The sequence below is a fragment of the Saimiri boliviensis genome, chromosome 8 (genome assembly GCF_048565385.1).
Source record: "Saimiri boliviensis isolate mSaiBol1 chromosome 8, mSaiBol1.pri, whole genome shotgun sequence".
NCBI lineage: Eukaryota > Metazoa > Chordata > Mammalia > Primates > Cebidae > Saimiri > Saimiri boliviensis.
Genome location: NC_133456.1, coordinates 25,600,299 through 25,621,582, shown reverse-complemented (window position 1 = coordinate 25,621,582; position 21,284 = coordinate 25,600,299). Strand labels below are relative to the sequence as shown.

Below are 21,284 nucleotides of genomic sequence, written 5' to 3'. Positions count from 1 at the left end.
AGCCTGTGCACACCCACCCATCCGCCCTCTCACCCAGCCTCTGCCCTCAGCCCCTGCAACTCCCCTGGAAGCACCAGGGCCAGTCAGGAGTCAAGGGCAGGGGACACGACGGGCAAAAGGCTTAACTGTGTGGCTCTCCAGCCCTGTCTGGAGCCACGCCCAGTCCTGGGGCCTGTGGGCGGTATGCTCACTTCTCTTTAATAGGCTGCCACTGGCCCCCTGCCCCCATGCCCCCAACCCCCAGGGCTGAGAAGGAGACCAAAGCCAAGATGGAGAAGATCCTTGAGATCCGAGACCTCACCACCCAGATTGTTAATATCAAAAGGTGAGGTCGGAGGGCATGCCTGCCATGGGCTGGTCCACCTTCTGGTCTCTCAGTCATTTTGCCTAGCCAAAAGGAACGTACCACCATGCCAGTCTCATGGCTTTACCTCCCAGGGACTCAGTGCTCCCAGGAGGCTTTTGCTCATTTATAGATGAGAGGACTGAAACTAAGAGAGATTCAGTGACTCCCATGGCTTCCACTTGGAGACGGGTGGCTTGGCTCAAAGGCTTGCCTGGCGATAGCCTGAGAGAGCTGTGGTCTCCAGGGTGGAGAGGAACTCGCAAGTCACAGAGGGCTGTGACTCTGGGTCGTTGGCAGGGTGGGTGCCCTTCTTCCAGCATGTGGCATTCCTGCACATTTTCTCCAGGAAAACAAGGAGCCCACCCACAGAGGCTTGGCCAGAACAGAGGGGTGGCCCTGGCATAGTGACCTCACTGTGGCAGAGGTTGACCTCCTCCTTCCCCCCCGGTGTAGTGAGATCTCCAGATTTGAAGACACTCTGCAGCAATACAAGGCCTACAAGGATTTCCTATACAAGCTGTCACCCAAGGAGTGGCTTGAAGAACAGGAGAAGAAACGCTTGTCTCTCAAAAAGGCCAAGGAGGTCTCCGAGGCTTCCAAGGAAGAGAGCAGTGTTACCACACCAGGGGAAAAAGGTAGCAGAGAAGAGAATGCAGGTTCCCAGATGGGCTCTGCCAGTGGCCCACTGAGACCCCAAGCCCAGCCAGCAGGGTACCTGCAGGCATCTGGGCCACGTGGCGTCGCAGAAGCTTGACTGCAGCTGAGGCCATCAGGTCTCCCCTTTGCTTCCTGCAGGACCAGGGATCAAGGGCAAGGCAAGCTTCGTGTGTCCCAAAGGTGAGCTGCCACCCACAGCCTGAGGAACCCAGCTCTGCCCTCCACAGGGCTCAGAAACTATTCCTCTGCTTTCTCCAGAGGTTCAGGGCACAAAGAAGTCCTGGAAGTTTCTGCAGGCGATGCGGCTGGGACGGAGCCTGTCTTTCCTGAGCATCCCCCAGCAAGGGAGCCAGCCCAGTGAGTCCAGCGGCGGAGACTCCAGAGGGTGAGTGGGCTCCGGCGGTTGGGAGAGGCTGGGGCCTAGCAGAGAGCCCTCCCTTGTGGTGCCCAGGTGTAGTCAGATCAGAGTACCACAGAAAAGAAAGTGTGTTACTCACAGTCCCCACTCCACACAGGGCCACACGGGAATGCCCCAGGTCAGCCAGGAGGCAGAGTGAGTGGGGCCTGTGGGCAGGAGTCTCCATTGTGGTTCCCACGGGAATTAACGGTGAGGTGGGTGAGGCGGGTGAGCAGGTGTAGGGCTGATTTGTTGTTGAATAATTTCGGGGCTCTTGGACACAGGCCAGCCCCTGCGTGTCTGGTCCTGGCCCTTGGGGGATAGGTCCTGAATGTGGACAGTGGACTGCTGGTTTGCATTTGAAAGGTGAGCTGAGGGCAAGCTCAGAGCCCAAGGCGAGTCATTTCCTGTCTCTATGCATTGGTCTACCCTGAGAGAGGCGGTCCCTCCAGGCTCGGCAAGGCCACAAGTGTCAAAGCATCAGAACACAGAATATCAAAGTCACAGTCACTACATGGGTGGAGTGGTCTCGTATGGTTTTCAGGACATCTTCCTGATGAGAAATCTGAATATATTGCATATTTATTGGCTGCTCAGATGTCATTTTTTGTGAAGTATCTGATTTCTGAACATTTTTGTTGGATGATTAGCCTGGTTCCTATAGTTACCTATGGTTCTCTATGTGTTCTGGGGACCAGTCTGCTGTGGAAAGTGTGGTAAACATATCTTCTTCCAGTTTGTGCCTTGCCTTATTTCTGTTTTAATATTGTCTTGTAAAGAATGGGAATTCTTAATTTTAATGAAGTCAAATGTACTAATTTTTTATTTTATGATTGGTGAATTTGGGGCCCTGCTTAAGAAGTATTTGCCAACAGCACAGTCAATAGAGCATTTTCTGTTTTCTTTATTTTTTAATTGCATTTTAGGTTTCGGGGTACATGTGAAGAACATGCAAGATTGTTGCATAGGTACACACGTGGCAGTGTGATTTGCTGACTTCCTCCCCATCACCTAAATCTGGCATTTTGCCCCGTGCTATCTCTCCCCAACTCCCCACCCGCCACTGTCCCTCCCCTATTTTCCCCGAACAGACCCCAGTGTGTGATGCTCCCCTCCCTGTGTCCATGTGTTCTCATTGTTCAACACCCACCTATGAGTGAGAACATGCGGTGTTTGATTTTCTGTTCTGTGTCAGTTTGCTGAGAATGATGGTTTCCAGGTTCATCCATGTCCCGACAAAGGACACGAACTCATCAGTTTTGATGGCTGCATAGTATTCCATGGTGTATATGTGCCACATTTTCCCTGTCCATCTATCATTGATGGGCATTTGGGTTGTTCCAGGTCTTTGCGATTGCAAACAGTGCTGCAATGAACATTCGTGTGCATGTGTCCTTATAGTAGAACGATTTATAATCCTTTGGATATATACCCAGTAATGGGATTGCTGGGTCCAATGGAATTTCTATTTCTAGGTCCTTGAGGAATCGCCACACTGTCTTCCACAATGGTTGTACTAATTTACACTCCCACCAACAGTGTAAAAGTGTTCCTATTTCTCCACATCCTCTCCAGCATCTGTTGTCTCCGGATTTTCTAATGATCGCCATCCTAACTGGCGTGAGGTGGTATCTCAATGTAGTTTTGATTTGCATTTATCTAATGACCAGTGATGATGAGCATTTTTTCATGTTTGTTGGCCTAATGTATGTCTTCTTTTGTAAAGTGTCTGTTCATATCTTCACCCACTTTTGAATGGGCTTGCTTGGTTTTTCTTGTAAATCTGTTTTAGTTATTTGTAGATTCTGGATATTAGCCCTTTGTCAGATGTGTAGATGGCAAAAATTTTTTCCCATTCTGTTGGTTGTTGACTCACTCTAATGACTGTTTCTTTTGCTGTGCAGAAGCTGTGGAATTTTATTAGGTCCCGTTTGTCTATTTTGGCTTTTGTTGCCAATGCTTTTGGCGTTTTGGTCATGAAGTCCTTGCCTACACCTATGTCCTGAATGTTTTTGCCTCGATTTTCTTTAAGGGTTCTTATGGTGTTAGGTCTTACGTTTAAGTCTTTAATCCATCTGGAGTTAATTTTAGTGTAAGGTGTCAGGAAGGGGTCCAGGTTCTGCTTTCTGCACATGGCTAGCCAGTTTTCCCAACACCATTTATTAAACAGAGAATCCTTTCCCCATTGCTTGTTTTTGTCAGGCTTGTCAAAGATCGGATGGTTGTAGATATGTGGTGTTGCCTCCGAGGCCTCTGTTCTGTTCCATTGGTCTATATCTCTGTTTTGGTACCAGTACCATGCTCCTTTGATTACTGTAGTCTTGTAGTGTAGTTTAAATCCAGCAGTGTGATGCCTCCCGCTTTGTTCTTTTTGCTTAGAATTGACTTGGCTATGCGGGCTCTCTTTTGGTTCCATATGAAGTTTAAGGTGGTTTTTTTCCAGTTCTGTGAAGAAGGTCATTGGTAGCTTGATGGGGATAGCGTTGAATCTGTAAATTACTTTGGGCAGTATGGCTATTTTCACAATGTTGATTTTTCCTAACCATGAGCATGGAATGCTTCTCCAGAGGTTTTGTGTCCTCTCTTATTTTGTTGAGCAGTGGCTTGTAGTTCTCCTTGAAGAGGTCCTTTACATTCCTTGTTAGTTGTATTCCTAGGTATTTTATTCTCTTTGTAGCAATTGTGAATGGCAGTTCGTTCTTGATTTGGCTCTCTTTAAGTCTGTTATTGATGTATAGGAATGCTTGTGATTTTTGCACATTGATTTTGTATCCTGAGACTTTCCTGAAGTTGCTTATCAGTTTCAGGAGACGTTGGGCTGAGAAAATAGGGTCTTCTAAATATACAATCATGTCGTCTGCAAATAGAGACAAATTGACTTCCTCCTTTCCTATTTGAATACCCTTTATTTCTTTTTCTTACCTGATTGCTCTGGCTAGAACTTCCAATACTATATTGAATGGGAGTGGTGAGAGAGGGCATCCTTGTCTAGTGCCAGATTTCAAAGGGAATGCTTCCAGTTTTTGCCCATTCAGTATGATATTGGCTGTTTGTTTGTTGTAAATAGCTTTTATTATTTTGAGATACGTTCCCTCAATACCTAGTTTCTTGAGGGTTTTTAGCATAAAGGCTATTGAATGTTGTCAAAGGCCTTCTCTGCATCAATTGAGATAATCGTGGCTTTTGTCTTTGATTCTGTTTATGTGGTGAATTACTTTTATAGACTTGCGTGTGTTGAACCAGCCTTGCGTCCCCAGGATGAAGCCTACTAGATGATGATGGATAAGCTCTTTGATGTGCTGTTGCAATCGATTTGCCAGTATTTTATTGAAGATTTTTGCATCTATGTTCATCATGGATATTGGCCTGAAGTTTTCTTTTCTTTCTGGGTCTCTGCCAGGTTTTGGTATCAGGATGATGTTGGTCTCATAAAATGATTTGGGAAGGATTCCCTCTTTTTGGATTGTTTGAAATAGTTTCAGAAGGAATGGTACTAGCTCCTGTTTGTATGTGTGGTAGAATTTGGCTGTGAACCCATCTGGACCTGGGCTTTTTTTGGGTGGTAGGCTCTTAATTGCTGCCTCAACTTCTGCCCTTGTTATTGGTCTGTTCAGGGTTTCCACTTCTTCTTAGTTTAGGCTTGGGAGGATGCAAGTGTCCAGGAATTGATCTCTTTCTTCCAGGCTTACTAATTTATTTGCATAGAGTTGTTTGTTATAATCTCTGACGATGGTTTGTATTTCTGTGGAATCTGGTGATATCCCCTTTATTCTATTTTATTGAGTGTATTTCATTATTCTCTTTTTTTTTTCTTAATTTGTCTAGTTGTTTATTTTGTTGATCTTTTCTAAAACCAGCTCCTGGATTTATTGATTTTTTTTAAAGGTTTTTTTGTGTCTGTATCTCCTTCAGTTCTGCTCTAGTCTTTGTTATTTCTTGTCTTCTGCTAGGTTTTGAAATTTTTTCCTCTTGCTCCTCTGGCTCTTTCAATTTTGATGATAGGGTGTTGATTTTAGATCTTTCATTGCTTCTCCTGTGGGCATTTATTGCTATATATTTTCTTCTAGACACTGCTTTAAATGTGTCCCAGAGATTCTGATACGTTGTGTCTTTTGCATTTGCTGAGGAGTGATTTACTTCCAATTATGTCAGCAATTTTAGAGTAGGTGTGATGTGGTGCTAAGAATAATGTATATTCTGTGGATTTGGGGTGGAGAGTTCTGTAAATGTCTATTAGGTTTGCTTGGTCCAGGTCTGAGTTCAAGTTCTGGATATCCTTGTTAATTTTCTGTCTCATTGATCTATCTAATATTGACAGTGGGGTGTTAATGTCTCCCACTATTATTGTGTTGGAATCCAAGTCTCTTTGTAAGTCATTAAGAACTCACTTTATGTATCTGGGTGCTCCTGTATTGGGTGCGTATATATTTAGGATCATTAGCTCTTCTTGTTGGGTTGATCCTTTTGCCATTATGTAATGTCCTTCTTTGTCTCTTTTGATCTTTGTTGCTTTTTTTTGTTCTCCATTTGCTTGGTAAATCTTCCTCCATTCCTTTATTTTGAGCCTTTGTGTATCCTTGCATGTGAGATGGGTTTCCTGGATACAGCACACCGATGGGTTTTAGCTTTTTATCCAATTTGCCAATCTATGTCTTGTTTGGGACATTTAGCCCATTTACATTTACGGTTAACATTGTTATGTGTGAATTTGATCCTGCAATTTTGATGCTAGCTGGCTGTTTTGCCCGTTAGTTGATGCATTTTCTTAGTTGTGTTGATGCTGTTTACCATTTGCTATGTTTTTGGAGTGGCTGGTACTGGTTTTTCCTTTCTATGTTTAGTGCCTCCTCTTTCAGGAGCTCTTGTAAAGCAGGCCTGGTGGCGATGAAACCTCTGAGTATTTGCTTGTTCGTAAAGGATTTTATTTCTCCTTCACATATGAAGCTTAGTTTGGCTGGATATGAAATTCTGGTTGAAAGTTCTTTTCTTTTAGGATGTTGAATACTCTCTTCTGGCTTGTAGGGTTCCTGCTGAGAGATCTGCTGTGAGTCTGATGGGCTTCCCTTTGTGGGTAACCCAACCTTTCTCTCTGCCTGCCATTGGCATTTCTCCTTCATTTCAACCCTGGTGAATCCAATGATTATGTGCCTTGGGATTGCTCTTCTTGAGGAGTATCTTTGTGGTGGTCTCTGTGGACTTGAATATTGGCCTTCCCTGCTAGGTTGGGACCTTTTCCTGGATAATATCCTGAAGAGTATTTTCCAGCTTGGATTCATTCTATCCATCACATTGAGGTACAGCTATCAAATGTAGATTAGGTCTTTTCACATAGTACCATATTTCTTGGAGACTTTATTCCTTTTTACCTTTTTTTCTCTAATCTTGCCTTCTCATTTTATTTCATTGAGTTGATCTTCGACCTCTAATATCCTTTTTTCTTGGTCAATTTGGCTGTTGAAACTTGTGTATTCTTCTCAGAGTTTTTGTGTTGTGTTTTTTAGCTCCATCAATTCACATATATTCCTCTCTAAGCTGTTTATTCTCCTTATCATTTCATCAAATCTTTTTTCAAGGTTCTTAGTTGTTTTTTTTTTTTGCATTAGGTTAGAACATATTCTTTTAGCTCAGAGGAGTTTCTCATTACCTACATTCTGAAGCCTGTTTCTGTCAATTCATCACACTCATTCTCCATCCAACCTTGTTCCTTGCTGGTGAGGATTTGTGATCTCTTGTAGGAGGAGAGGCATTCTGGTTTTGGGTGTTTTCATTCTTTTTGTGCTGGTTTCTTCCCATCTTCGTGGATTTGTCCACCTGTCATCTTTGTAGTTGTTGGCTTTCAGATTGGGTCTCTGAGTGGACGTCCAGTTTGTTGATGATGAAGTTATTTCTTTCTGTTTCTTAGTTTTCCTTCTAATAGTCAGGCTCCTCTGCTGTAGGACTGCTGAGGTCCACTCCAGGCCCTGTTTGCCTGAGGATCACCTGCAGCAGCTGCAGAACCATAAACGTCATTTCCAGTTTCTTCTTCTGCTATCTTTGTCTCAGAAGGATACCCACCAGATGTCAGTCTGAGCTCTCCTTTATGAGGTGACTCTTTGGATATATTGGGGTCAGGGGGCTGCTTGAGGAGACAGTCTGTCGTTTATACAAGCTCAAGTGCTGAGCTGTGAGCTCTGCTGTTCATTTAGAGCTGCTGTGCAGGTACGTTTATGTCTGCTGCAGAACTCATAAACCCCCTTTTTTCCCCCAGGTGCTCTGTCCCTGGAGTTAGGGCTTTATTTTTGAGTTTCTGTTGTGCTGCTGCCTTTTTACAGGACTAGCCTGGCCAGCGAGGAGGCAGCCTAGTCACTGTCTGCCTGCAGAGGCTTTGCTGAGCTGCTGTGGACTTCGCCCAGCCGCTGTGTGTACTTCCATGCAGTCCTGTTTATATGGGTGTAGTTAGAACTACCTCAGCAGTGGCGGCTCACCTCTATAATGGTGGAGTCTCTGTGTAATGGCGGGCTGCCTTGGCAAAGGTGGGCTGCCTCAGCAATGGCAAACTACCATTGCCTCAGCAATGGTAAACTACCTCTACAGTGGTGGACTGCCTCAGTAATGGCGGACACCCCTCCCCCACAGAGCTGGGCCATCCTGGGTTCAACTGTGCTTGCTGTGAAACTCTCAATCCAGAGCATTTCTGATGGCTATTTTTTTGTGTGGGTGGGACCAGCTGAGCCTGATCACCTGGCTCCCACCCTCACAGCTTTTTTTTTTTTTTTTTTTTTTTTTTTAATCATCGAATGGTTGATTGTCTCCCAGGTCTTCCAGCAGCCTGTTGGAAAGGTGCCGGGATCTTTGTGATTCCCCGTGTGGTGACCCACTGCTCTGGCCGAAACAGCAGCACTGAGATTTGTGGTGCTTTTTTGCCCGGGAATCTCGCCTGGCTCCCTATTTCTGTCCCCTTTTTTAATCAGATGAATGGGTGACTCTACCTTCCCAGAGTTCCAGTCGCCAGCTAAAACAGCGCCAGGACCCATGTATTTTGTACGGAGAACCGCCGTGTTGGAGCATCGGCAAAACGGCTGCACCGGCCACAACAGCCATGCCAGCCAAACCAGCTGTGCTGACAACCCGTGGGGCTCCTCTGCCTGGGAATCTACTGGTCTGTGCACAATAAAGATCTGTCTGGAAATGTGGTGTCCACTCACCCTCCGCCTTTCACTGGGAGCTGCAATCCTGAGCTGCTCCTAATTGGCCTTCTTGGATACCTCCATCTCTTTTGATCTTTGTTGCTTTAAAGTCTGTTTTTTTAGAGATGAGAATTGCAACTCCTGCATTTTATTTGCTCTCCATTTGCTTGATATTTCTTCCTACATCACTTTATTTTGATCCTTTGTGTATCCTTGCATGTGAAATGGGTTTCCTGGATACAGCACACCAACGGGTTTTAGCTTTTTATCTAATTTGCCAGTCTGTGTCTTTGGATTTGGGTGTTTTGCCCATTTACAGTTTGGGTTAATATTGTTGTGTGAATTTGATCCTGCCATTTTGATGCTAGCTGGCTGGTTTGCCCGTTAGTTGATACAGTTTCTTCATTGTGTCGATGCTGTTTACCATTTGGTATGTTTTTGGAATGGCTGGTACTGGTCGTTCCTTTATATGTTTAGTGCTTCTTTCAGGAGCTCTTGTAAAGCAGGCCTGGTAGTGATGAAATCTCTGAGTATTTGAGATTATTTTTATTTTTCCTTCACATATGAAGGTTAGTTTGGCTGGATAAGAAATTCTGGGTTGAAAGTTCTTTTCTTTAAGGATGTTGACTATTGGCCCCCACTCTCTTCTGGCTTGTAGGGTTTCTGCTAAGAGATCTGCTGTGAGTCTGATAGGCTTCCCTTGGTGGGTAACCCAACCTTTCTTTCTGGCTGCCCTTAGCATTTTCTCCTTCATTTCAACCCTGGTGAATCTGATGATAATATGCCTTGGGGTTGCTCTTCTTGAGGAATATGTCTGCGGTGTTTTCTGTATTTCCTGGACTTGACTCTTGGCCTGCCTTGCTAGGTTGGGGAAGTTTTCCTGGATGATATTCTGAACAGTATTTTCCAGCTTGGATTCATTCTCTCTGTCACATTCAGGTACACCTATCAAAAGTAGATTAGGTCTTTTCACATAGTCCCATATTTCTTAGACTTTGTTCATTCCTTTTTACCCTTTTTTCTCTAATCTTGCCTTCTCATTTTATTGCATTGAATTGATCTTCGACCTCTGATATCCTTTCTTCTGCTTGGTCAATTCGGCTGTTGAAACTTGTGTATGCTTTGCGAAGTTCTCGTGTTGTGTTTTTCAGCTCCATCAACTCACTTATATTCCTTTCTAAGCTGTTTATTCTTCTTAGCATTTTGTCAAACCTTTTTTCAAGGTTCTTAGTTTCTTTGCATTGGGTTAAAACATGTTCCTTTAGCAGGAGAAGTTTCTTTTTCTTTTTCTTTTTTTTTTTTTTTTTTTTTTGAGACGGAGTTTCGCTCTTGTTACCCAGGCTGGAGTGCAATGGCATGGTTTCGGCTCACCGCAACCTCCGCCTCCTGGGTTCAGGCAATTCTTCTGCCTCAGCCTCCTGAGTAGCTGGGATTACAGGCACATGCCACCATGCCCAGCTAATTTTTTTGTATTTTTAGTGGAGACGGGGTTTCACCATGTTGACCAGGATGGTCTCGATCTCTTGACCTCATGATCCACCCGCCTCGGCCTCCCAAAGTGCTGAGATTACAGGCTTGAGCCACTGCACCCGGCCTGAGAAGTTTATTATTACCCACCTTCTGAAGCCTGTTTCTGTCAATTCATCACATTTATTCTCCATCCAGCCTTGTTCCCTTGCTGGTGAGGAGTTGTGATCCCTTGTAGGAGAGGCGTTCCAGTTTCGGACATTTTCATCCTTTTTGCACTGGTTTCTTCCCATCTTTGTGGATTTATCCACCTGTCATCTTTGTAGTTGTTAACTTTCAGATTGAGTCTCTGAGTGGACCTCCAGTTTGTTGATGATGAAGTTATTTATTTCTGTTTCTTAGTTTTCCTTCTAACAGTCTCCTCTGCTGTAGGACTGCTGAGGTCCACTCCAGGCCCTATTTGCCTAGGGATCACCTGCAGTGGCTGCAGAACAGTGAGGGTTGCTGCCAGTTTCTTCTTCTGCTATCTTTGTCCCAGAAGGATACCCACCAGATGTCAGTCTGTGCTTTCCTTTATGAAGTGAGTCTTTGGATATACGGGGGTCAGGGAGCTGCTTGAGAAGACAGTCTGTCCTTTATAGGAGCTCAAGTCCTGAGCTGTGAGCTCCATTGTTCATTTAGAGCTGCTGGGCAGGTTTCTTTAAATCTGGTGTAGCAGAACTCATAAACATCTCCCCCTCACCCCAGGTGCTCTATCCTGGGGAGTTAGGGCTTTATTTACAAGTTTCTGTCATGCTACTGCCCTTTTTCAGGGATTCACTGCCCAGTGAGGAGGCAGCCTCAGTCACAGTCTGCCTGCAGAGGCTTTGCTGGGCTGCTGTGGGCTCTGCCCAGCTGCCATGTGAACTTTCCTGCAATACTGTTTATATGGGTATAGTTAGAACTGCCTTGGTGATGGTGGCCCACCTCTGTAATGGTGGACTCTTATTGTAATGGCGGGATACCTCAGCAATGGTGGACTACCTCGGTAGTGGTGGACTGCCTCAGTAATGGCGGACGCTTCTTCCCCCACTGAGCTGGACCATCCCGGGTTCAGCTGTGCTTGCTGTGAAACTCTCAATCCAGAGCATTTCAGATTGCTGTTTTTTTGTCAGGGTAGGACCAACCAAGCCTGATCATCTGGCTCCCTGCCTCAGACGTGCCCCCCCCTTTTTTTTTAAGTTGAATGGGCGACTCTGTCTCCCAGGTGTTCCAGTCACCTGTTGAAAAGGCACCGGGATCTGTGTGATTTTCTGTGCAGTGACCCACTGTGCCAGCTGAAACAGCTGCATGGAGATTAATGGTGGTTTTTTGCCTGGGAATCTCCTGGCCTGGCTCCCTGTTTCAATCCCCTTTTTATCCATTGAATGGGAGACTCTGTCTCCCAGGAGCTCCAATCGCCAGCTAAAACGGCACCCAGACCTGTGTGTTTCGTGTGGAGACCCGCCGCGCAGACCAAAACAGCCACGCTGGTGACCCATGGGGCTTCTCTGCCTGGGAATCTCCTGGTCTGTGGGCAATAAAAATCCGTCTGGAAATGCGGCACCCAGTCACCCTCTGCGCTTTCGCTGGGAGCTGCAATCCTGAGCTGCTCCTAATCAACCATCTTGGATCTGTCCTCCACATTTCCTGTTTTCTTCTGGAAGCTGATGGTTTATTGGCTTGGATAAGGGTGGCCGAAGTGGGGATGGAGAGAAGTGGGTGCTGCAGGGCTCACACCTACCTCCCTACCTCCCTGCCCTGGCCCTGTGTCTGTGGCGACCTACTCTCCTCCATGGGGCCTTTATCTGCTGCTCGGCCTTTCTGCCGGCCACCTTCTGTCTTCTCTCCACAACTGCCTGTTCCTGCCCTCCACACCCAGATGGGTGGCCCCAACCTCAGCCTCCTATGGCACAAACTGATGCTTCTCCAGTTGGAAGAGGACCCAGGCTGGCTTTCCTGTCTGCCCAGTGCAGCCATGCTTTGTGGGGAAGACCAGCCACCACTAGGGCACACTGCCTGGCCACACAGGCTGGTGTTGCTGCTGCCCTCTGTGATAACCTGCCTGTGAGGGGCATTTCTTCTGTGTTGAGGTACAGCCCACTCTGCCTCGGGTCCCCTCAGCCACAGAGTGCCCCCCACCAGGTGGCCCCCAACTTGGGAGACTTGAGCACAGAGTGGGGGATCACACTGTCCTGGGTTTCAATCCTGGCCCCTCTATTAGCCAGGTGACCAGGGCCACTGAATACAGCTGGGCAGGTTGTGAGCTGTACAAGGCACTCACTCAGCCAAGAGGGCACATGGGGGCTCAAGTCCAGCCCACCCCCACCAACTGCCAAGCCAGGCTCCCTGACCCAGGCTATATTCATCTGGAGGGCGGATTCTCAGAAAGGAATTGTATGGGCCAGCAGTGCCCTGCAAGAGGCCGGCTCCCTCATCCATGAAATGGGCATTGGTCTGCAGTGTGAGGTGTGGCCTGGCAAGTGCTATAGTTGTTATCACGGCCTCTCCTGGGAAGCCCTCCTGGATCCGCCATGAGAGTCCCATAGGACCTTGCACTGATGCCTCTCTGCTTCTCAAGGGTCAGGGCCTGGCATCTCCAAGCCCAAGGCCAGGTCCCTGAGGTGAGCCAGCCCAGCCCCCAGTCTCATCCAGCAGCCAGATCCTAGGTGAGGCCTAGGCTGGAGCAGCCTGGGATAGCAGGTTTGGAAGTAGATGGAGGTGAGGCCCCCATATGGTGGGGCCTTCTGGGGCCCACGTGAGCGCTTAAAGCTCACACATCTTGTTCCCAGACCCTCTCCGATGGTCCAGGACATATCTTGCCTCTGGGCACTCAGGATCGCCTGGGGGCAGCCCTGAGAGTCCTTCAACGGTTGTGGGTGGGAACCCCAGAAAAGGCCAAGACTGATCTGAGATGGGGGAAGTGGGCAGGAAAAGCCTCACAGGTGGCGCTGAGAAGACAATAGTGAAGCAGGAGGGGCAGACCGTGGCTGCAAGTGCAGAGGCCTGAAGTAGGGCAACACCTAGAGAGAGGGGGCCTGACCGGGCACGACAGAGGGGCCGGGACAGGGAAAGCGAGGTGAGTGCTGGGAGGGCTGCGTGGCAGGCCCCAGGAGGAGAGCAGGTTTTATTCTAAGTGTGGTGGGGCTGGGATGGGTGAGGGCCCTGGCTGCCCAGGACTGGGGCCTCTGAGGACAGGTCTGGAACGTGGTTTGTCTAGTATAGCAAAATGGCTAGGGCCCTGGGAAAATGAGTGGATTGCAACCATCCCCTGGCTAGTGTGGCAGCTGGGGACTGTGAGGAAGCTGGTGCCACCCTTTGGGCAACTTGTGGGCAGCTGGGAGAGGAGGGATGGGGATGCCACCACCACTTTCAAGACCTCTGCACTCCCTCCCCAAGCTCCTGCCTGCTCAGGCTGGTCCCAGAGTCCTGACCCTGCTATCTCTTCCCAGGTCGAACTCTCCTGTCCCCACCTTGCAGGAGGACACCGACAGCGATGGGGAGGTGAATGGCCCAGTTCTGGGCTGGAATTCGGAAGCTGCCCCTCCCTTGTCCTGTCCCCACCCCTGCCCCCCTGGCGCTGTCCCTGGCCAGGTCCTGCCAACACCTGTGGGTTGCAGGAGCCACAGCTGTACTTCACGGAGCCCCAGCAGCTCCTGGATGTCTTCAGAGAGCTGGAGGAGCAGAACCTGTCGCTGATCCAGAACAGACAGGAGATGGAGGAGACGCTGGATGAGCTGAGCCACACCCTGAAACATACCCAGATCCGCATGTAGGTGCAGGGGGTCCCTGCCGTTCTCATCCTGGAACTCCCAACCCCCAGCACTAGAGCTGAGCTGGGGTATAGCCCCCATCCCTGTTCACAGCCCTGGTCTTGCCCAGGTTGCCTGAGAAGCTCCGTCCGTTTGTGGGCCGAATCCTGGAGAGAGGGTGGCAGAGCTGGAAGTGGGCGGTGCCCAGATCCCCATGCCCATGCTGCAGCAGCCCATGGCTAGAGCCAGGCCTCTCCAAGGACCTCCCACCCTAGGGGCCTTCTGCTGCTACCAAGCTCCTGGGAGGCCCTTGGGGTGGCTGGAGGTCCACAGGGACCCTGACCCCCTAGTTTCTGGCAGCACTAACATACTTTGCACAGGCACCCAAAGCAGTCATGTGCTCAGAAGGGCCTGGAACTGCTGCTGCTTCATAATCTTTCATAGACCACTGAGCGGGTGTTCATGGCACCGAACTGGGGAAGGCCAAGCCACCTGTGGGCTGCTGTGAAATGTGTACCCAGCTGTTGCTCAGCAGCATAACAGGGACAGGAGTGGCTGCAGCCCTGAGCAGGAGGACTTGGGTGTGGTCAGTGCCATCCTGAAGGCTGGGGCCAGGTGGGGCTGAGACAGGCAGGAATGGGTGAGGGCCATGTGGCCACCCAGCATTGGGGCCTCTGGGGACAGGCTGGAACCTTGGGAAAATCTCAGCCTCCCAATTCCAGCCAGAGAGGCGGCAGGAAGTCTGGTAGTTGCCCAGCTCTCACCTGGACCCCACCTGAGGCTGTTATGGTCCCTCCTGCTGGGTGTGACCACTCAGTCCCCTGCAGGGTACCTGGCTCCAGGAGAGCTGGGCAGAGCAGGGTCAGCCTGGGGTACCAGTGAGGCCTGTCCAGAGCAGGGAATCCTCCATTCCACTCACTCCCCACATGCTGCCTATGCATCCATTCTGTGTCAGGCCCAGGTCTAAGCTCTGCAAGGATAAAGCAAGGCCCTGCCCTCGTGCAGTTGACCTGTAATGGCAGCAGACACAACAAACAGGTCCACAGATGTGACTTGTGTATATTGATATGTTCTAGGAGGAAAATAAAGCTATTTGAGAATGAGGGCTAAAATGGAGAGTGACAGCAGATGGGAGGGACAGGGAAGGCTTCCAGGTGTCAGGCAACTTTCCAGAGTGGGAGGAAGGCCAGTCACACAGAGGCTGGGCAAAGAGGGTCCCAGGCAGCGGGAATAGCAGGTGCAAAGGCCATGAGGTGGGAGCCTGCTGAGGCTTAAGTGTTCTATGGGGGAGCCATGCTCCCAAGCACCCATGTCCCATTGATGCAGTGTGGTAAAGAATCCCCAAAATGCCGGGAGCGGTGGCTCAAGTCTGTAATCCCAGCACTTTGGGAGGCCGAGGTGGGTGGATCACGAGGTCAAGAGATCGAGACCATCCTGGTCAACGAGGTGAAACCCCGTCTCTACTAAAAATACAAAAAAATTAGCTGGGCATGGTGGCGCGTGCCTGTAGTCCCAGATACTCAGGAGGCTGAGGCAGGAGAATTGCCTGAACCCAGGAGGCGGAGGTTGCGGTGAGCCGAGATCGCGCCATTGCACTCCAGCCTGGGTAACAAGAGCGAAACTCGTTTGTCTCAAAAAAAAAAAAAAGAAAAAGAATCCCCAAAATGACATGAAACTCCCAGCCTCAGGCAAGACCTTGTGCCCTGGAAAGCTGGGAGGTGCCGCACACAGAGGAAGATGAGTTGGGAAAGGTGGGCAGCCTCCCAGGTTCCCAGATAATCTGGCAAGAAGACAGGTTCCTCCTCCAACACACATGCAAACATAACCAGAATGCTGGACGTGACATCCAAAAGCTGTTCTTCGGCCAGCCAAGCCATCCCTGAGAGCATCCACACTTTGTTTCCAGAGGAGTTGGAGCCAGTGTGTATTTAACTTCCATGAACTCAGCCATCTCTTTTCAGAAAAAAATCAAAATACAGTTTCAAAAATATATGAAACAAATAATCTGAGTAGGCCTATATCCATTAACTAAATTAAATCAGTAACTAACAGCCTGACAAAAAGGAAATCCCCAGGCCCAGATGGGTTTGCTGGTGAATTCTGCAGAGCAAGAATTTCATCTAAGGAAGAAATTACACCAATTCCCTACAATCCCTGTCACAAGTTAGGAGCAGAGGAAATACTTCCTAACCCAGTCTGTGAAGTCAGTATGACCCAAATACCAAAACTAGGCAAAGACATTATGAGAAAGGAAAAGTAGATACCAATATCCCGAGGACCCCCATTCCACCATCTTGCTGATGCTATTCCTCTGGTTGTATCTTTAAATTCTTTTCAATCTATAGGTTTCCTTTCTCTTTTACCCCTTGCCATCCATTTGTTGCAGAAACCAGACTTCTCAGACTTTATGTGCAGTTGAACCCCCCAGGAATCTTAAAAGGAAGTTTCTGATTCAACAGGCATGGGTCAAGGCCTAAGACTTATTTCACACTTGCAGGTCATGCCCAGGTTGGTCTGAGGACCAACTCTGAGCAGCATGTCCCTTGTGCATCTGTTTATTACACTTGAAAGGTGAGTGCTGAAATTCTACTACTAGATACATAAAATGCTAACGTGTCCTCACAAAAACCTGTATGTGAATGTTCATAGCAGCAATATTCCCAAGAGCCAAAAGGTAGAACAACCCAAATGCCCATCAAGGGATGAACAGATTCAAGTGTGGCCTATGCATGCAATGGAAGATTACTCAACCATAAAAAGAAATGAGGTGCTGACACATGCTGCAACATAGGTGGACTTGAAAATATGCTGGGTGAAAGCAGCCAGTCCAAAGGAAACATGTTGTGTGATTCCATTTTTAAGAAGTGTTCAGGGTAGACACAAAACAGATGTGTGGTGGCGTAAGACCAAGGGATAGAGGGGACAATGAGAAGTGACTGCTAATAGGCACAGGGTGATGATAATGTTCTAAAATTAGATTATGGTAATGGTTGTGTAAACTTGAATATACCAAAAAATACTCCTATATTCTATGATAGTTAATTTTATTGTCTGTGAATTATGCCTCAATAAACCTGTTTACTTTCTTTAATGTTGATGGTTAAGTATTTTAAATTCCCCCCTGCATTCTACCAGCATTTTTGACTCCCTGGACATGCAGAGACTTGGCACCCATGATCCTTCAGTCCTCAGGACAGCTGTTAGGAGCAAAGCACCATATAGATGGTCAGGCTCAGAGAAGCAATGCACCCAGGGCAGTGCTGAGTGAATGATCACCTGCTTGTTTCCCACTCCTCCAGGGACAGGGAGGTCAACCAGCTGAAGCAGTGGGTCACTACGATGATGATGTCCATCACCAAGGAGGAGGACACAGCAGCAGAGCTGGAGCTCAAAGCCCGAGTCTTCCACTTCGGCGAGTACAGGGGAGATCAGCAGGTAGGCTGGGGATCGAGGTGGCCAGAGGCCCGGGGAAGGAGGGGCCCTTGGGTACCCACTGAAGGAACCCTGACAGCCCCTAGGAAGATGGAGGGCAAGGCCCAGGTGAGTGCTCTGCAGCTGCCCTTGCCCTGCCTGCCTCCAGGAGCCACCACAGGTATCCATGCTCATGCCAGGCAGCTTGGTTGCCCCTATACCTCATTCACTGCTTCATTCTTTTATTCAATAAATTTGTCTGCTTCTTAAACACACACATTGTGCCTGGCAAGGTGATCCCGAAGGCGAGGAAGAGGCGTGTCCCCAAGCCAAGCTAAGAGGGTGAGAAAATTAGAACAGAAAGCTGGTGGTGTTCTGAGCAGCAGAAGCCAGGGACCGGCCAAGGGCTCAGCCTGCTCCCAACCTGACAGCACACTTGGGGCCACCCTGGGCATGGGGAGGCTTCCTACTGTCAAGCGCCAGTTGCATGCCAGGCACTGGGCCAAGGCTGTGGGATGCAGCCATGAGCAAGACAGCACTCCCCTGACAGCCAGAGTCCATGGGCACTAGCTGTGCCCAGGTTGGGCTGAGCCGCCTGCTTGCTGCTCCCCTCCTCACACAGCCCTGTGGAGGGGCTGTTACCTGTTTTCTTTTCTTTTTTTATTGAGATGGAGTCTCGCTCTGTTGCCCAGGCTAGAGTTCAATGGCGCAATCTCACTGTAACCTCTGCCTCCTGGGTCCAAGCGATTCCCCTGCCTCAGCTTCCCGAGTAGCTGGGATTACAAGTGCGTGCCACCACGCCTGGCTAATTTTTGTATTTTTAGTAGAAACCAGGTTTCACTATGTTGGCCATGCTGGTCTTGAACTCCTGACTTCAGGTGATCCACCCACCTTAGCCTCTTAAAGTGCTGGGATTACAGGCATCAGCCACCATGCCCAGCCTGTTACCTGCTTTCTAAGTGTTAAGACAGGCTCAGAGGACATGGCTCTGTTGGGAGCTGCGATCAATGCAGGGCTTCCTGGTGGAGGGGACTGGGCCCTGTTGGCTCATCAGAGGCAGCTGGGGGAGGGGCTGGAACCAGGGATCTGGCTGACTCCAGGCGGCCTACAGGGCCAGGCTGCTCTGGCTAAGAAATGCCAGTTCCCCAAGTACTGTTTCAGTCTATGTTCTCAGAGCCCCACTGTGTGCCAAGCAGGCGGCCCCACAATGGGAAGTCAGCAGGCCACCCCCAAAGGCACTGGTATTGGGGCGGGTTTCAGCCTGCCAGCCCCCTGCTGGCAGCCTTCTCTTCCACAGGATAAGTTGCTACAGAGCCTGAACCGCAAGGTGCTGGATGTGTACCGGCACTGTGTCAGCACCCAGCAGGAGGCGAACCTGGGCACCGTGCAGATGCTGACCGTCATCGAGCACCAGCTGGATGAGCTGCTAGAGAACCTGGAGCGTGTGCCTCAGGTCAAAATCGAGCAGGCTGAGAGGGCCAAGGAGAAGGAGCGGCGCATCAGGTGAGCTCCAGGCCTACCCTGCCAGCTTCTGAGTCCAGGCTGGCCCTGAGGGCAGACAGCACTACAGGCCCCACCCTCACAGCACTCCAAGGAGACAGGCCCCCGTGCCCCGTGCGTGCTATGAGAGACAAAAAGCAGGTCTTGGGGGAATCTAGTGGGGCATCACACTCAACTGGGGGGGGGGGGGGTTAGGGAAAGCTTTCTGGAGCAAAGGACAGTGACTTGATGTGGCCAGGAGGCTCAGGGTCTAGAAGATGGAAGAGCTGGAGCTCAGTTAGTGTGGCCAGCACGGCCAGCCTCAAGGCCACAGAGCAGCAGTGGAGGGATTTAAGCAGTGGGGCAAACACAGCCAGGTAAGGTGGTTAGATTCTTCCTTCTGGAGCTGGGCTGGAGGGGCGGGAGGCTGAGGGAGAGGGCAGCTGCCAGCACCTGGGAAGGCAGGCACAGCTGCAGCAGTGTTGCCGGAGCAGAAGGAAGGGTGCAGGGACTCAGGGAGCCCTGGGAACTTCAGCTCAGAGGGGAGTGGAGGGCGCAGATGGGCACCAGCTTGCCGTGTCAGGACACCAGCCTGGACCCAAGGCAGATGGGGGCTGTGGCTTTCCTGGCCTGTGGGCGGCCTGGTTCATCCATCCCGTGGAGGGTCATGAGACAGGGCAATCTGCAAACACACATCCATCCCCCACAAGCACAGGGGCTTTTCCTCTGGGTTCCTGGTATCCTGCTCGGAGTGGGCACTAGGCCAGGCTTTGAGGACTGGGAGTACACACAGGAAGGACAAGACTCTTGCCCGAGGGAGATGCTGGACCTTCATGGTGGCAAGGGAGGCCGCAGATGCACAGATCAGGCCATGGGTGTAGATTCAGGGAAACGAGCCTCTGGGAGAGGGGTCTGCTGGATGAAACTTAGATCAGCCCTTGCAGGATGCCAGAGCTAGGGCCTTGGAGCAGCAGGGCCCTGGCTGTCCTCTGGGCCTAGGCCACCGTGGCCAGAGCAGTGGTGCTTTGACTATGGATAGGTATTGAGGCCTTGACCTGGCAAGAGAGGTGAAGAGGAGCTGGGAGTTTTCAGTCCTCACGGCCTGACCTGGGGACTCCGTGAGGAAATTACACACCTCCTCCCAGAACCGCCCCCGCCCCCGCCCCCGCACTCCACCGCCGACAAGTTTTCAGTGTTATCTCTTGCTGCCCAGACTTCGAGAAGAGAAGCTCCGGATGCAAAAGATCCTGCAGGAGGAGCGTCTGCAGCGGGCCCGGGCACGTGCCCAGGCTGAAATCAAGAAAAAGGTAGGCAGGGTCACCTGGGGGCTCTCCGCTGGAGGGGGTCCCAAGACAGCCTGGCAGCTGAGGTCCTGCAGCCCAAGCCCCTAATGCCTCTACTCTGAAGGCTATCACTGAGGCTCTGAGGGAGACAGTCTGCTTTAAAACCAAGGCCTCTCCCAGGACCTGCTTCCTGTAGGGGTCCCTTCCCCAAGCTGCCAGCCCATGGCCCATGGCGGGCTGAGACTGGTTTGACCATGCCCGCCCACCCCAGTCAGGTACACCCTGCTGAGGAGCAGGGTCCTACCACCCTAACCACACTCTGGCCAGACCCCAAGCCCTGCTCACTACCCGTCACTGGGGTCCCCCTACTGTTGTATCCCAAGGCCTCCACCCTTCCTGCCCTCTGACCCTAGCAGCAGGAAGCAGGTCCCCCTGTACCCACATCTAAGAGGTGGTGCTCCAGGGACCAGGTTTGCTCAATGCCGGGCAGGGCTGACCATAGTGGTCTGGAGCCGACTGGAGCTGCTGGGTCTCACCCTGTGCCAGGGGCAGGGGTGTGTGGGCATACATGCCTCTGGGCAGCGAGGCTCACTGGGCTTGTCTCCCCTGCAGAGAGGCAGGACACTGATGTGCCGTTCACGACCCCCGGCCCACAAGATCAAACAAGAGTCTGAGCACATGCTGATGGACAAGGAGAAGGAGGAGCTGCTATTTTTCTTTACTTAATCTTCACAAACCACAGCTAGGTTCTGGCTGAAGGCTTAGCAAAGATGTTGGTAGTGGAGGCAAAGACTGGGCTGGGTCTCGAGTGGCCCAACTGAGCCCTCTCCATCTCCTGTGTGCTCCCCTCCTCACCTGAATAAATTGTTGTCTCTTTGGAGTCTTGAAGCCCTGTTTAAGGAAGCAGCCACTTTTGCCAAATCTCAGCATTCCCCTTTTCATTATTTAGCCCTAAGCAGATGCTTGAGGGCAGGAGCGTGACACCTTGGTCCTCATCTGAAACAGCTGCTCTGCAAAGCAAAAGCCGATTCCACGCTGGGTGTAGTGTGAGATCAGCCTCTGTACAAAAGACCAACGAAACACAAGCAGGCAGGTAGGCATATGGTAGGGCCAGGGCTACCAACTGCAGGAGAACAACAGGCTGAACGCCATATATGCAGCTCCTTGAATCAAGCCAGGTAAAAAAAGCCTTTAGGGCATGACTACACAACAACTTTCATTGATTTGCACTAGGAGTTGGGTCCGTCACCAGCAGGGAACCTCAGTGCCCAGAACACCAGGTGCCAGTCCCAGTCACTTTGTGGTGGC

At 50.0% G+C, this 21,284-nt stretch overlaps 2 protein-coding genes across 5 annotated transcripts in view; one reads left to right on the top strand and one right to left on the bottom strand.

Moving 5' to 3' along the window:
- CFAP100 (cilia and flagella associated protein 100) overlaps window positions 1-20,856 on the top strand; it is an 85,908-nt gene extending 65,052 nt beyond the window's left edge. For all 4 annotated transcript variants that reach the window (XM_074404183.1, XM_039477156.2, XM_039477157.2 and 1 more), the window contains 10 exons: window positions 245-325; window positions 800-981; window positions 1,142-1,183; window positions 1,262-1,388; window positions 13,504-13,555; window positions 13,672-13,823; window positions 17,103-17,238; window positions 18,512-18,717; window positions 19,907-20,000; window positions 20,589-20,856. In XM_074404183.1, the coding sequence (XP_074260284.1) occupies window positions 245-325; window positions 800-981; window positions 1,142-1,183; window positions 1,262-1,388; window positions 13,504-13,555; window positions 13,672-13,823; window positions 17,103-17,238; window positions 18,512-18,717; window positions 19,907-20,000; window positions 20,589-20,702 (1,186 nt within the window). In that variant the 3' untranslated portion in view covers window positions 20,703-20,856. The remainder of the gene's footprint in view (window positions 1-244; window positions 326-799; window positions 982-1,141; window positions 1,184-1,261; window positions 1,389-13,503; window positions 13,556-13,671; window positions 13,824-17,102; window positions 17,239-18,511; window positions 18,718-19,906; window positions 20,001-20,588) is intronic.
- On the bottom strand, window positions 17,231-18,515 carry LOC141585345 (uncharacterized). Its single transcript, XM_074404184.1, is given in 4 exon segments — window positions 17,231-17,269; window positions 17,272-17,567; window positions 17,569-17,648; window positions 17,650-18,515. Coding segments are annotated over 4 exon segments (540 nt in total). The 5' UTR covers window positions 17,776-18,515; the 3' UTR covers window position 17,231.
- Window positions 20,857-21,284: the final 428 nt, after the last annotated feature.